The sequence below is a fragment of the Macrobrachium nipponense genome, chromosome 13, assembly GCF_015104395.2.
Source record: "Macrobrachium nipponense isolate FS-2020 chromosome 13, ASM1510439v2, whole genome shotgun sequence".
NCBI classification, from domain to species: domain Eukaryota; kingdom Metazoa; phylum Arthropoda; class Malacostraca; order Decapoda; family Palaemonidae; genus Macrobrachium; species Macrobrachium nipponense.
The window spans coordinates 14,255,818-14,272,610 of NC_087206.1; the positions used below are offsets into that span (position 1 = coordinate 14,255,818).

The 16,793-nt window shown below is 33.5% G+C and overlaps 1 protein-coding gene across 8 annotated transcripts in view; it reads left to right on the forward strand.

Moving 5' to 3' along the window:
- Nucleotides 1-16,308, forward strand: part of LOC135225653 (caskin-1-like) — a 1,822,025-nt gene extending 1,805,717 nt beyond the window's left edge. For all 8 annotated transcript variants that reach the window (XM_064264987.1, XM_064264986.1, XM_064264981.1 and 5 more), the window contains one exon: nucleotides 13,771-16,308. In XM_064264987.1, coding sequence (XP_064121057.1) covers nucleotides 13,771-13,879 — 109 coding nt within the window. In that variant the 3' untranslated portion in view covers nucleotides 13,880-16,308. The remainder of the gene's footprint in view (nucleotides 1-13,770) is intronic.
- The last annotated feature ends 485 nt before the right edge of the window (nucleotides 16,309-16,793 follow it).

A 16,793-nucleotide genomic window follows, 5' to 3' on the forward strand; every position in this document is an offset into this window, starting at 1 on the left:
AGTATCACCCTTCTGTTAAAATATATGTCCTTCCAGGCGCATTACCACTAAAGTAATTGCCCTGAGCCAATGGACCCTAATCCTTATTCTTTTCAAAATTTCCCTTTGTCTGCTACTTATGCAATTTTTTTTCTTTCAATCTGCCAAGAATATAATTTCTCCTTTTTTTGTTGGACCAACTTTCACCTAGTACAAGGAAATCCAGTACTGTCAGGATAACACTTAAAAAAAAATTTGGTCCTAAAAGTTTTGCATATTCTCTTCTTTTTCCATGATGAATCAGTAGTAAAAATTCCCCATTCTAGCTTTTTTGCTAGTAATTTTCTTGAAGTTCTAAAGCTTTTAATCCATCTACTACATCCCCTCGATAACCAGATACTAATCATTTGTCTTAAGTAATTTCCTTTAATAAGGTCTGCATGGATCTTACCTCCACATTGGCTAATTCATCTGACACAAATCATGTTTCCACCGCACTATTTTGAGGAGTCGGTAGATGAACCTAATTGTGATGTAGAGCTCCTGCTTTTTCTTGTGAACATACAGTGGCTCAGCTTAAAAAAGTGCCTGTTGCTTTCTTTCAGAAATTTCTACTAAGTATTTAAAACTACTCTCATTTTGTGCACTGAATCTAATTTTTTTCTTTATCAAAACATGTGTATTGGTGCCTGTGGACTTCTTTCCAGCTTTTTATTTAAAATTATCATCTATGAATATCTATATAGATCAACACCAGACCACTGAGTAAGGGATCTACTAGTACCTATTATTCACATGAGTTACCCATGGGTAATGCACCTTTAACTGAGGATTTGGGAATTAATTTCAAGGAGGGTCTTTATTCTCTTGTAATTTAAAAAGTGTTATTTACAAGGGAAATTCATATTGAATGAGGTCAGCATGTCAAGAGAAATACTCTTAGGTAAACTCATAGTAGTACTAATTGGTAGTGTAAGTAATTGGTTGCTACAGATTACAGTTAATTTTATGACCCTTTTTCCTAGCTAATAGAGGAACCAGCTGAAAGAGTCAACATGAATGTAACATGCATAGATAGATATTCAAGGAAACTATCAACAGCAATCCATGTTACCAATTTCATAGCAAGTGAAAGGAAACTTTTCCCTGTAGTTCCACAGTTTCCCATCTTAAATCTGTCTTGGAAGATGCTTTTTTTTTAACTGGTTGGATTTTAATAGTGGAATCTCTGCAGAAGTTATGTCTGATAGGTGAGCATGGACAGCCTGGATGGGACCTGTTTATAGAAGCTATATACTACGTATTTCTTTTCCACCTCTATAGACAGGGATTCCTCTTTGAGAACTGAGCCTTTAGTGGCAAACTCTTGTGACTACCCAATCAGTCCATGGGAGAATTAACTTATGTCTGGCAAAGGACACTGATCTCTTAAAAAGTCTCCTTTCCCTGTCCACACTCCCACACTAAAGAGTTCTTGCTAGGTCTCGCAGGCTGGGATTCAGGGTGATCAAGTTGTTGGCCTCCCCCACCCTTTTCCTTTTGTTTTCGAGGCAGTTCCAAGGTTTCCTAACTTTTCTCAATGAACCCTCAGTTTCATAAAAACTCAGTGCAGTACAAGATACTAACATAATGCAAGGGAGAACAAATTTCCCTGCTGTGTATTTGGTAAAATTTTTTCATAACAATTATACACACATTTTGTTGGTTCTCCCTTGAATCTTAGAATCATTTATTGTAGTATTGACAAAATAGACATTTAAGGTAAATTCTTAGTTGGTAGTTTTGACAGGCAGCTCTTAAGAGCAAGAGCCTGTTGCTGCTTCCAAAGGTAGCAGCAACTGGTCTCGATGTTACATCCTACAGAATTGAATTCCAACACTAAACCATTCAGCCACCAAGACAGTTTAGTGTTAGTATTTTGGCTTATTATTACACTTACACCTGTTGCTGGCAGGTATAGTGTTGAAGCCAAAATGAACACACTGTCGCCATGTTTATAGACTTGTTCCACTAATGACATTCATGAAGCTATACTATTGCCCATGATTTCCAGAATTCATACATCCACATTCACTGCAAAGAAATTCTTAACTCTTCTTTTTCATCACGTTTTGGATACATTCTCTAATCTGTGAACCAAACATTCCCAAGGAACCAAACATTCCCAAGGGAAATATATTAGAGAACTTGTCAGTTATCTCACCACAGCATTGTTGCTGAATTGCAGTATCATCTTATTAAGTGTCCAAAAGGGTTAAAAGTGCATTTTGGTATATGCATAATAATACCTGTTGGGATCATATAGAGTATTGAAGTTAAACTCTTCTTCAACATGGTGATACAGTGGGAAGTGTTTTGCTAATTACTGAAATGGAATACTGGTCATGGCAATCAGAACTGATATAGATGTACTTACTGCAAGGAATTCTTAAGGTCTAGCTTTCCTCAGCCTATTTGTGTATGTTCTCTAATCTTAAAACTTTAATCCTTAAGGAAATGTATGGAGAAAAAGGCCTCTTGGTGGCTGAATGGTTTAGTGTTGGAATTCGATTCTCGGGGATGTGAGATCGAGACCAGTCACACCAATTAATTCTTCATGTATTTCTCTTGAGGATGGGGGTTTCCTGGACTGGAGAACGTAACCAAAAAAGTTTAAAGGAAAGCAGGGTGAAGAATTCATTGTGGCAAATACGGTCTGTATTTGCCTGTTTATATTCACTTTCTTCCATCTTACTTTCTTCCCTCTCCTACCAATTGATTCATAGCGCAACTGCGAGATTTTCCTCCTGTTACTGTAATTTTCCATTTCTGTGCTGAATGACCTAATAGGTCTAAGATCTAGACCTTTGTCTTTGGCCTAAATTCCATATCTATTTTATTCTGAAGTTGTTTGATGGCTTACGTTTTCGTTTTTTTTGCGCCGGGGGGGGGGGTCGAGGTTGGGGGTTTATACAACGTATAGTTTCCATGTGTAATTTTAACAAATTACTTGAATTAGATGGTTTCAAATGCAGCAAAATCCAGCTAAACTTGAGAAAACTAAAGCAGTTGTTCTTGAATGAGGTGAAAACTGGAGGAAAAGTTGGAGTCAGACTGCTATGATAAGAAGGGTGCAGTAAAGCATGAGATACCAGGCAATGTAACTGAGAGCCTCGAATGTTTCTGTTGCACTATTGAGGGGCTTCCTTAACCTTACTGTCATTGTTTACAACAATTGCAAAAGATGTTCAGATTTTTTAAGATTCTTGTACAAATACAAGCCAGAATGTCCTCCTTATTGATTACCTTTAAAATTTGAGTGGAGTTTGGAGTATGAAATTTCAAGCTTTTATTAGTTAATGGAAATAGACTTGACTTCCAAAAGTATATTTTTGTCAGTTTTCTTTTGTTGAAGGTATAATTTAAATATGAAAAATGTACAATATTGGTATCCATTATGTACATGATGTATTTATAATGTTTGATGATTACAATAGTAGTTTGCAAATAAAATGCACCACTGGATTTTCTTTTAATAATAAAGTATAAAAAAAAAACTTGCATGCTTTGTAGAAGGAAATGAAATGGAAAATGAAATAGAATATTTTCCATTTGCATGCAAATTCCAAGTTTCAGGACACTTAATTTGGAACATTATCAGAATTTTCTGAAGAGTCCATGAATGATGAGGCCCAATATTGTATTTTAATGGTGACTAAATAGCCGATCGCTCTTTTATAGTAGAAGGAAGTGTAGCACTAATCTCAGTATTACAGTGACCAACATTCAATGAACTCTTAACTTCTTAGGCCTTAATATTTGTTTTTCAATGAATTACAATCTGACTTTGGAATTAAATTATCTCTTTCCTCTTCACACTAGGATTCAAATTTAGAGTTAGATCATCTATTTCAGGTTTGATTCCTTGAGTGAAGGGTAATTTTTCATTAAATTCCTAAAATTTTGAGTTTTTCAGTATGAAAACATAACCAAAATACTAGGTTATTGAGAAGTTAGTACCATTGCATGATGGCTGTTCTATATAATACTACATAGATCTGGTGAATGTGGTCAGTAGATCTCAAAGTAATATTATGTTCATCATTGATGCATGTATGGTATTTACTATACACAACTTGTATTGTAGTTTCAACTTAGTAGTGTATATCTTACTAACATTCTCCTTTTGTATTGCACTTGGATATACATAAACTTCTTTGTGTAGATTAACACCATCTTATTACATTTGTTGAAACTGATACTTCTGTACTTCTGTAACATTTATGATTATAGAACTTCTCATCATAGGATTAGAACAGTTGATGATATAATTATTTTGAACCATTTTTTCAGATATGATTTGTAGTTTTAACCTTACTATAATCCCCTGTAGAATTGATACAATGTGCTTCGTTGGTTCTGTGGGTGTTGTGGGTCATCCCTTCAGCCCCCCAATTTCATTGATTTCTGTCTACCTTTCTTCAGTCTTTTATCCCTCCCAAACTACCTGTCCAATCTTTAACTGTTTTGCTCCTAAAGAAATCCTTCAAACCAGACCTACTAGTTGAAAAATTATGGTATGGTTTAATTAATGTGTAGCAATAACATATAATTTACATCAGTTATAACATGGTTTTGTATAATTTTATGCAGTTTCTTGCCAATTCAGATAAATGCATTCATGGAAATTATGGTGTTGTACGGAGTTGTTCATTATTTGCAGTCTTATAGTTTGAAATGCCTTATTGTTGTTGAAGTTAAAAATTTTGCATTAATTTCCTGGATTTGAGCCATTTAAAGTGTATTCGAGTACTGTATATATTGTATGTGTTTAGTGTATTCATAGAGTAGTATATACTAGTAGGTTTAGAGTATTCATACTGTACTGTATATAAGGAGTTATCATTTTTCGTTAAGTTTTATTTTATGATTGTCTAGTCATGGGACTTTAAAAGTTTCATAACTAATGAAACTTTCTGCCACAAGAAAAATTCTGCATTATTGTTCAAATGAGTAACCATAGTATCATGTGTGTTCCTACGAGAATGAATTGCCTTATGGCACGCACGCTTCAGTTTGAAGTTGGTGACAAGATAAGTATTGACATCAACAACTGTTGCCCATAAGAAAATTTTTACTGCATTGATTTTTCTTGTTCATTCTTGAATTGTAAAAGCATTCAAGGAAGTACTTGTTCCCCAGACTGAATTAAGTATCCCATACTAATTCTGGAGATAATTTTGCACCTTAAGTTAGAGGACCGTCTCATTTGATGGCAACAGAACCACAACTTTTCTACGGTGCCCTTTTATCAACCCACATATTCAGTGTGTTGTTCTTATCTCTTGGATAAGACAACAAGTGAGCATAGCCTCCATCAGATTCTTATGCTGTTCTGCAACAAATTAAAGAACATTGTTAAATTTAAAGTAGTACATTATTACAGTACTGTACAATTTGCAAAGAACATTGTTACACAATACGTAATTAAATTGATAGTTATCATTACATTATTACAATACAGCAGAAATTGTAAACAGTTTGATTCTTTGGTAAGAACTGTCTTCAGGGTACAATTGTGACATAGTAGTATTTGTATATATTTTTGGTAAGAAACAGCAAGTTTTGTTGAAATGGTATTTTGATAATTTGTAGATCACAATGATGCTTCTGAAATTGTTAGTTTCCAAGTTTGTGCTTCTGAAAGACGACGGGTCACATTCCTAGATGTTGCTGCAGGAAACTTGAATATTTTGTGCCTTCTAATCCGAATTTTTATAATTTGTATGCAAAGATGCTTCTGAAATTGTTAGTTTTCAAGTTTGTTGCCTCTGTAAAATGACAAGTCACTTTCCAAGAAGTTTCTGCAGGAGACTTGCATAATTAGTCACACTGGATACTTTTCATTTCATGATATTGTGGTTATTTTGTTTCTGAAAATTATTTATTGTATAATCCACATTATTGTAAAAATATACTTTTATTTGCTGGGTGCTTTAAGTCAGAATTGTAATCAACATCCTAAATGACTTTGCCTTCATATTGGTGAAGAGCAAATTAGCATTTCACAGATTGCTGTAAGTCAGAGTTTTCTTGTTAGGATTAATCTTGATGGCTTATTCATTACAGTACTATAGAGCAATAGTTTGAAGTTAATATTGTAGATACATCACTAGGTTTTCTCATTTCCCATCAGATTCTTATGCTGTTCTGCAACAAATTAAAGAACATTGTTAAATTTAAAGTAGTACATTATTACAGTACTGTACAATTTGCAAAGAACATTGTTACACAATACGTAATTAAATTGATAGTTATCATTACATTATTACAATACAGCAGAAATTGTAAACAGTTTGATTCTTTGGTAAGAACTGTCTTCAGGGTACAATTGTGACATAGTAGTATTTGTATATATTTTTGGTAAGAAACAGCAAGTTTTGTTGAAATGGTATTTTGATAATTTGTAGATCACAATGATGCTTCTGAAATTGTTACTTTCCAAGTTTGTGCTTCTGAAAGACGACGGGTCACATTCCTAGATGTTGCTGCAGGAAACTTGAATATTTTGTGCCTTCTAATCCGAATTTTTATAATTTGTATGCAAAGATGCTTCTGAAATTGTTAGTTTTCAAGTTTGTTGCCTCTGTAAAATGACAAGTCACTTTCCAAGAAGTTTCTGCAGGAGACTTGCATAATTAGTCACACTGGATACTTTTCATTTCATGATATTGTGGTTATTTTGTTTCTGAAAATTATTTATTGTATAATCCACATTATTGTAAAAATACTATTTGCTGGGTGCTTTAAGTCAGAATTGTAATCAACATCCTAAATGACTTTGCCCTTCATATTGGTGAAGAGCAAATTAGCATTTCACAGATTGCTGTAAGTCAGAGTTTTCTTGTTAGGACTAATCTTGATGGCTTATTCATTACAGTACTATAGAGCAATAGTTTGAAGTTAATATTGTAGATACATCACTAGGTTTTCTCATTTCCCTGATTAGTCATAAAAACTTCACTTTGTGGGTGCTTCAAGTTCTACAGATTTTTCTCACAGGACCATCAGAGGGTTTTTTTTCTTGAAGCCTGAAGTTAATTTTGTCACTAAGTTTTCTCATTTCCCTGAGAAGTCATTGAAACTTCATTTTCTGGGTGTTTCATGATAGAAAAGCTTACATCCAATGAAGTTAAAGAAAAGTTAACCTTTGGGTGCTTTAAATTGTACTTTAGCTGGGTGCCTCATGCTAGAAAGTACTTCAGGTAGATTAAACCCTTCCAGTGAAGTTTAGAGAAGAGAAAGCAACCTTCTGGGTGCTTCAAATTGTAACTGCTGGGTGCTTCATGTTAGAGAAGCTTAGATTTTGGGTACCCAGCTTCAAGTTTAACATGATCTTTTATCACTGACTAATAATGTAATTTCAAGTTGGCTAGGATCCTTCCTGTGGAATATAGAGAAAGCTCACTTTCTGGGTGCTTCAAGTTGATCATCATCTTTTATCACAGACACAAGATAAAGCTTTTCTTTGAAGTTTGAAAAACTGCATTTTCTGGATGCTCAAAGTCTGTTGAACTGAAGTTAGAGATACTATTTTCTGGATGCTGCAAGTATGTTGAACTTTAGTCAGAAAAAGTGTATATTATTCTGGATACTACAACTTTGAAGACAGAAAAACTATATTCTGGATGCTGTAAGTCTGTTGAACTGAAGGCAAGAGAAACACTCATTTCTGGATGCTGCAAGTCTGCTGAACTGAAGGCAAAAGAAAAACTAATATCTGGATGCTACATGTCTGTTGAACTTAAGTCAGAGAAACTGTACTACCTGGATGCTGCAAGTCTGTTGAACTGAAGTCAGAGATGTATGTTGAACTGAAGTCACAGAAACTGTACTAACTAGATACTGCAATTCTGTTGAACTGAAGTTAAGAGAAACACTAATTTCCGGATGCTGCCAGTCTGTTGAACTCTGCTGAAACTGAAGTCAGTAAACTCTGCTGAACTGAAGTCAGAGAAACTGTACTAGCTGGATGCTGCAAGTCTGTTGAACTGAAGGCAAGAGAAACACTATCTGGATGCTGCCAGTCTGTTGAACTCTGCTGAACTGAAGTCAGAGAAACTGTACTAGCAGGATGCTGCAAGTCTGTTGAACTGAAGGAAAGAGAAACACTAATATCTGGATGCTGCAAGTATGTTGAACTCTGTTGAACTGAAGTCAGAGAAACTTGTGACTAGCTAGGCAGGATGCTGTAAGTCTGTTGAACTGAAGGAAAGCGAAACACTAACATCTGGATGCTGCAAGTCTGTTGAACTGAAGGCAAGAGAAACACTAATAGTATCTGGATGCTGCATGTCTGTTCAATTGAAAACTCCGTTGAACTGAAGTCAGAGAAACTGTACTACCTAGATGCTGCAAGTCTGTTGAACTGAAGGCAAGAGAAATTGTATTTCCTGGATGCTGCAAGTCTGTTGAACTTGAACTGAAGGCAAGAGAAGCTATTTTCTTTATTTTGCTGCAAGTTTGTTGAACTGAACTGTATTTCTCCAGATGCAGCAGGTCTGTTGAACTGAAGGCAAGAGAAGCTATTTTCTGGATGTTGCATTAGTCAAGAGAAATTTCCTGTACATTCTGGCAGCTTCATGCTGCAAGTTGTAGTCGTCATAGATATATCTTTTATATTTCATTTTCTGGATGTTGCTTAAGTCAAGAGAATTTTCCTGTATATTCTGGCAGCTTGATGCTGCAAGTTGTAGTCATCATAGATATAAAAGATATATTTATTTGAAGTCAGAAATATGCAGAATTCTTAAGTCAGAAATGCAGCTGTAGCAATATCCATGGCTTTTCTCAATTTTTCTAGTACAGAATTGTAACATCAGTGGCTTTTCTAATTTTGCTTGACATTAAAAAATTTCATTTTCTCGTGCTTCCAGCCAGCTTAACCAACAAGAAAGTTACTACATCTGTGGCTCTGAATCTTGTCTTGTGAACGTTCAGCTTGGAGTTTCTAATTTGGTTGATGATAGTGGAAACTTCTCTGTGAACATTAGCTTGGAGTTTCTAATTTGGTTGATGATAGTGGAAACTTCTCAAAATGTTATGCCCAGTTTCTTCATTGGTTATTGCAAAAATTTTGCAGCTTCTATTTCTGATTTCTGTATTATTGTAGAAACATCATTTCAAGGAAAGGTTTCTTACTTCTCAATGTTACGCCCAGTTTCTTCATTGGTTATTGCAAATTCTTGCTGCTTCTATTGCAGATTACTGAAGAAACTTTGTTTCTGTTGCTTTTCAACAGCTTTTCTATCCTGTGTTACGTCATAATAATATTACTTGAAAATTCCGGTGTACTAAATGAACACTGTTTTTGAATACTGCACTTGAATATCTTGTTCTCATCATCGAAATGCTAATTTCTTGAAATGTCTCCAGTGTATACGTACATCATGCATTGTAGCGAAAACACTTAGAACTGTAAATGTAAACAGTATTATTACAATTTATTTAACATATCTAAAAGATCATTATTATTACTTAAAAACGAGATCATAGCAAAAGCACTTAGAACTGTAGATGTAAATACAGGCAGTCCCCAGGTTACGACGGTCTCGCTTACGACGTTCCGAGGTTACGACGCTTTTCAATTATATACATCAGACATTATTTCCAGGGTACGACGCCTACAACGCTCATTTGGCAGATGAAATATGACACCAAAAATGCAAAATATTCAATATTTGAAGGTTTTTTTTTTATGAAAAATTGCCACAAGAATGCAGTTTACATAGTTTTCAATGCACCCAAACGCATTAAAAGTAAGGTTTTCTTAGGAGTTTTGACGATGTTCCGGCTTACGACGATTTTCGGCTTACAACGCGTCTCAAGAACGGAACCCCCGCCGTCGTAACCCGGGGACTGCTGTAGTACTATTATAAATTTATTTAACATATCTAAAATGAGATCATTCTCTGTTTTTTCAATTTATACGCATTCCAATTTAAATTTGTATCACTTTTAAAACTGTAAATAAAAAGATCAATTTTTTATTTAATAAAATTAAATGTTAATTTAAATTCTTAAAATATCTAATCTAAAACATCATTGTTATTACGAATAAATGAGATCGTTCTGTGTTATTACGAATAAATGACATCGTTCTCTTTTATGAGCTATCTAATTTAAATTTCTATCTTAAACCTGTATCTGTAAATAGATACTAAAAGATCATTCTCTGATTTAATGTTAATTTATAAGCTTTCTCATTAAAATTTTTGTATCTAAAAGATCATTCTCGGATTTAATGTTAATTTATAAGCTTTTCTTCATTAAAATTTTTTCTTAAACCTGTAACTCTAGTAAAATTTTTATCTTAAACCTCCGTATCTGTAAATTTATACTAAAATAAGATCATTCTCTGATTTAAATTTGTTTCTTTTATAAGCTTTCTTCATTAAAAATTTTTATCTTTAAACCTGTATCTGTAAATTGATACTAAAAGATCATTCTCTGATTTAATGTTAATTTAAATTCTTCTTAAAATATTTAAATTCTTATAAAACTGTAAATGTAAATAGATACTAAAAGATCATTCTCTGATTTAATGTTAATTTAAATTCTTAAAATATATAATGTAAAAATGTAAAAAATCAAATAAATCCAATTCAATATACAATTATAGAATTCATTTTACAAAAAGACATTTTATAATTTCATTACAGTTAAGTTTTAAGAAATAAATAGAAACACATGATTAATGAAATGTGCTTTCCATTTTATATATAAAATCCAGGCATATTGCCAGTGAACTCTGGGAATAAAGTTATATAAAATCCAGGCATATTGCCAGTGAACTCTGGGAATAAAGTTAGGTATGTAGTCAAAATTTTCCCAAGGTACATATTGCCCGTGAACTCTGGGAATAAAGTTTGGTATGTAGTCAAATTTTGGAATAAAGTTAGATATGTAGTCAAAATTTTCTCAAGATAAAGAAGATTTATCCGTGAATGTTCGGGCATAAAGTTAGATGTTATTCTCATCTGCTACATGCTAAAAGCAAAAATTTGTCCGAGTAAAGAAAGCTTAAAAGTTATATATGCCATTCTCATCTGCTGTGTACCAGAAGCAAACATTTCCCCAAGGAAAGAAGGCTTTTCAGTAAAAAAACCAGGCATACAGTTATATACCTCATTTTCATGTGCTCTGCCCAAGTAAAGAAAGCTTAAACGTTATATATACTATGCTGTTCATGTCTGCTGTGTACCAAAAGCAAACATTTCCCAAATAAAGAAGGCTTATCAGTAAAAAAAAAAAATAAATAAATAAAATCAAAATTTAAAAAAAGGCATTAGAGTTGATACCTCATTCTCATGTGTTTATCAGTATATATATCTCATTCTCATGTGCTCTGCAAAAAAACAAAAATTTCCCCAGGTAATGAAAGTTTGTTAGTACACAACCCAAGCATAAAGTTAGATATGTCATTCAGCAGTTCAACTGCTCTATAAAAGCCAAAAGTGACATTGACCAAACAGTGAACACCAGTCATAAAGTTTCTCACAAGCTTTATAAAAGCAAAAATTTACATTTACCCAGGTAAGGAAGACTAATCAGTGAACTCCAGACATAAGATGTCATCCTTATCTGCTTTGTAAAAGCAGGCAGGGCCTGACAGAAATTAATCACTCAATACTGATGCTTATTATTCTTCAATAACATATCACTGTCTCCATAACAATATTATAACCCTCTGATTTTGAAAAATCCCCTCCTGTCTAGGTGGAGGATTGTTCTCATGAAAGTTTACAGGTTCTTGAAGTTTGGCCATTTACTAATTCAGCTATATTTAAATGCCACTTTCAAAATTTTTAAACATTTATGTGGAAAAACCTAAAACAACAACTAGCAAATCAAGCTTCTACAGAACATAGTACCCATATGCAACAGCGACATAAAACTATGAAGAAAATAACTACAGACACCACTCAACAAACAGCTATACAGTACTACACTATTAGCCATTAGAAAAGCAATGGAAATTTATGATGTTGCAAGTTTAAACAATTAGTGAGCATTAAATGACTCTTAACAGCAAGACATTCAAAACTGCAGAAGCTCTCTGAAAAAATACAGTTAAATGGGCAACCAAATGTCTGTTGTCCTTTTCCTCCTAATTATAGAACATTTCCCACAAACAAGACATTTTCTCTCATGCCTGTGATGGCTGCCAGTGGGGTTTTCAGAAAACATCTTTTATACTTTATTTTCCAATTTTGTCCAATGCAAGCTTTATTGAGACTGAGTGCCACTTACATCAGACTCCTTAAATCTGTTGTAGTCTGGCTGGATTTGACAAAGAATATCTAATTGCTTATATCTAATCACAATTGTAGTTTACTCTCAACTCCGGTCTCCTTTCAGCTAAAACTGATATTAGTTTCTGTAAAGCATTGGATTATACTGGTACATATGTATTTTTTCATACAAATTCTAACAAACCATTGCCCTAAAACAAATCTTCACTATCAAATGTCTCATGCTGAATCTGACCCACTGTTCCTCTATGATTTGGACACATCAATATGAGTATGTACTAATTAAGTTTCAAACTGATTATGGGGGATAAAAATTGCAGTCTTTATTCACTTGAAGATGATTTCTCATCCTCTTTGGTAACAGGACCGGTCTTTCTACTCCTCAAAAATGATTGATCTAGTCTCCCAAATCAGATAAAAACCATGGAAGCTGTGCTGGGTGTAGTGAAATCTAAGTTTGACATCCCATTATCCTGACGTACTGGCAAAAATTGAGGAAAAACTGTATTCTGTAAAAATGTTTCATGCCCTCTGATAAATTTATTCATCAATTCATGGTTACTTCAAGAGATCTGCCATGAATTTACCAAGATAGTTACAAAAGTAGCTTAATCATATCTGTGTAGAGTTAAGATTAAAATACTAATCTCTGCTGGCATATATTTCCTACATAAACACTGAGTAAAAACTGTAGAAATACCTATTAAAAATGAAAACGTGTATAAAACCCCAACTCTTGTAGTATGATACAATAATACATAAAGTACAATGTATATACGTATGTTAAAACTGTAAAATATCAATTTTTAATCACTTTTAACCATATTTAACTCTGAAATCTTTGTGTAATACTTATTTTATTGTAAATGCTTCAGTAAAGTACAAATGAAAACTGACACCCTACACTGTGACCCAGCTTAATACTTAATGAATAAAAAATAACACTCATACCAATAATAACCCAATATTGTAAGGACAAAAGCAAGAAAAATACAAGTTTTAGTCTTGCAATTTACTCTGATTCTACAAATGATTGTGGCATTTTGATGTGATAAAATGTTTGGTTTCATTCATATTTCTTGAATTTTTGGGATGCATTATGGTAGGAAAATCTCTTACCATTAGTAGTTTGGTTCTCAAAATATCAGATGCATTTTGCTAAAAAGGTATTAGGTAGTTCTGTTTTAACCATGTACTGCATCTTGTGTTTCAGGGATACATTACAGAAAGAACAAGTTTCTTAGTGCAGATGACTGCAACACCAAACTATGTGAAAAAATTAATTAATACCTTACTATTTGAAATGGAAATGCATGCAAGGGCTTACTGAAATGTGAATGCACTGGAAACATTTTACATGCAACCTCAATTTTAAAGCAACTGGATGGTAGTGTTTGCTCTTCTTTTATAAGGAAGATAAACTGTATGTTACTTTATTTCTTTTGCATCCAATATTTTGTATATTTATTAACTTAGACTTTTCTTTCCACTTTTGCAGTTCTCCAGATGGCACTGGTGATGTGTTAAATGACATCGGCAACATGCTAGCCAACCTAACTGATGAACTTGATGCCATGTTGGAACAAGAACTTGTACTGAAGAACTAAAACAGATTATTGGTGTTTAGTGTCATGGACTGTAAAAAGCCTAGTTAAAGTCACTGTAATCATTTAGAGGCTATAATACTGTTTATCACCAATTAGAAAATCTTGGATTAAACACAACATACTGTGAAGATCAAATAATATGCATTAGTAAAGTCTGTGCTGTATAGATAATTTTTGGTATGGTAAATTCATTAGAGTATGCTGTATTCAGCAAACTTGAAGAAACTATGTACTGTGCTCCATAACAATACAGTAATGATTTTAGGGAGTTTCTTGTGCTATAATATTGACTGTTTGTCACTACACACAAATTGTTAAGAAGTCCATAATAGAGTTAGAGCATGTTTATGGGAATTTACCTCGGTACATTTACAACTGTAAAACCAGAAAGGTTTGATGTTGAAAATATGTCATGGTATTTTAATTGTGCTACCGGTTAATATCTATATATATATGTATAATACATAAATATCTTACAACGGTTGAGGCTACATTATACCATTGGATAAATATTGCTTTTTACAATGCCAAATATGCACATTGATTATTGAATCCAGTAACACTATATAATGAAAACCTGCAGTGTTCATTGAAAACCAAGACACTGTAATGTATTCTAATGACCAGACAATCGTAAAATTTACCACACTTAGTCTCTTAATTTTGATTCATTATGTTTTGTTGCTTGTGTTAACTTTTCCTACTATGTCTTTGGAGATGCATTGTAAATCACTTTCATGCTTATAAAGCAGGTGCACTTATGAGCTAAATATTGTTTTTGGGCTTTGTTTCTTTGAGGAGTTATTACTGTATTCAGCTTTCTGAACTCACATTGGAGAATATATTTAAATTACTGGCTTTCTTTTTGCATCTTAACATTATCTTAAAAATTGCAGTTGTTATTTCTTGCAATGTGGTAAAATATGTTCAGTCAGTGCATTGGATGTGATAAGCATAGTCTTATGAACGAAAGGTATCGTATATTGTAACTGAATATGTTGATTTTGTTTTTAAAAGCAAGTGTTGTGTGGTATCATGTAATCCTCTCGAGCTAATCTTACCTAGGTAGAAAAGCACATTGTGTTTCTGTGTACTAGTCACTTATATGGCTGATAAGCCAAAATAAGTGCAAAAAAATGTAATTTGAATAAAAACATATTTTGTTTATTTTTCTTGTAAATAAACTATGTACAGAGCTTGTAAATAATTAGGGAAGTCACAGACCATTGTTTATGGTAAATCATATGTTGTGGAAAGTGAGGAGGTGATTTTAGATGAGGTTTCACACCATCTAATCTAGTGATCTTCAATTGTTTCACTTCATATGGTTTTCACATCACCTTCATATATCTCATTGAGCTTTTAAGCCCTGTGAAAGTTCATATTGAGGGAAAAGTTTTTATATAGGTTTTTCTCACTGTGGTAAGAGCATGGAGCTGTTAGCACAATCAGTTCCTGGCCATATACATGTATTTTGAAGTACATAACCATAACTCAGATCTTTAACCTGTTTTGTGTTAAAGTTTTCCCAATTGATCATTGTATAATATATATATTTTAGTTATAGCTTGGGTAAATTTCTTTCCACACTAGTCCCAGAAGATTTCTTTATCCTGTTTTTAAACACTTGGTCACATCCACAGGGATACCTCTGTCAGTCATTTCTACATTCAACTCTATCATTATAACTGAAGATGTGAAACTTTCAAATGTCCTCAGTTCTTGAATTTTATGAATTAATACTTTGTTTTTGCCTCTGTGGTAATGACTAGGGGCATGGCAGTGTGCTGGCTAACTAGAGCATCTTGATCTCAGTGTGAAATGGTTGTCAGTTATCTGACAATAAAACTCAAGAGAGTTGACACAACAAACACAGGCTTGATTGAACTGGTGTTAAGTGTTCGGTACTTATGAAATGGGTAGGATACAATTCTTACACAGAAGCATATGATGAAAAGGTTCTTTTCATGCTTACATCTGCTGCCAATATGTTTGCTCTATTAGCCAAGTGACCTGATATTAGACCAGAAATAGTGTGGCAGGATTGACAAGTGGTCGTCTGTATTTGCACTGAATGTTTGTACACATTATTTATCCTCATAGCAATACAGCATTATCGCTTATATATGATCTTTTGGGTTATCTTATTGTGATATAAAACCGAAAATTAGTATGTATAGGGAGATCGGTTTTGAATTTTTACTTTGTAGGCTCCAATGCTATAGTAGTTCTTAATTTTGTGTATTATATACAGTTAGATAAAAAATTCAGATTATTTTTTTTAATTCCGATACTATTGTACTATGACGGCCGCTGTCAGACCTTAATACTTTTGCTGGTGTCCATTTAGTCTTTTCTCTTCCCCATTGTATCTGCATCATATATCTTAATAATGACTATCAAAAATATAACCTTTAGTGTTTTCATAATTGTTGTTAATTATCCTCCTTTGTTTTCTTTAAGATTAAAGCTTTAAAGAATATGGGCTCTGCAGAAAGCACATTTGCAAATGTTTCTCAATTATACTACTTCAATGCCTCATGATGATATAGGCTCAATTCCTACTTTTGGTGCTAGGGGCCCTCAATAAGATTTACTTTTATTTTCCTAGGATGCCAAAGATTGAATTGAATAAAAAATTAGGCCATATGTTAAGCGCAGGGACCTATGAGGTCATTCAGGGCTGAAAATAACTGAATATAAAATTAGGTCATATGTTAAGCGCAAGGACCTATGAGGTCATTGAGGGCTAAAAATAATGTTGAAACAATTGTAATGAGAGGGAGGAAAATAATATTGAAGAATGAGAAAATGAATGAAGATCAAAGGAATGAAAGGGGCTGAAGCGTCACTGCAAAGGACCTTAATGCCCACAGTGCACCACATGAGGTGAACTGACAGCACCACCTCACCC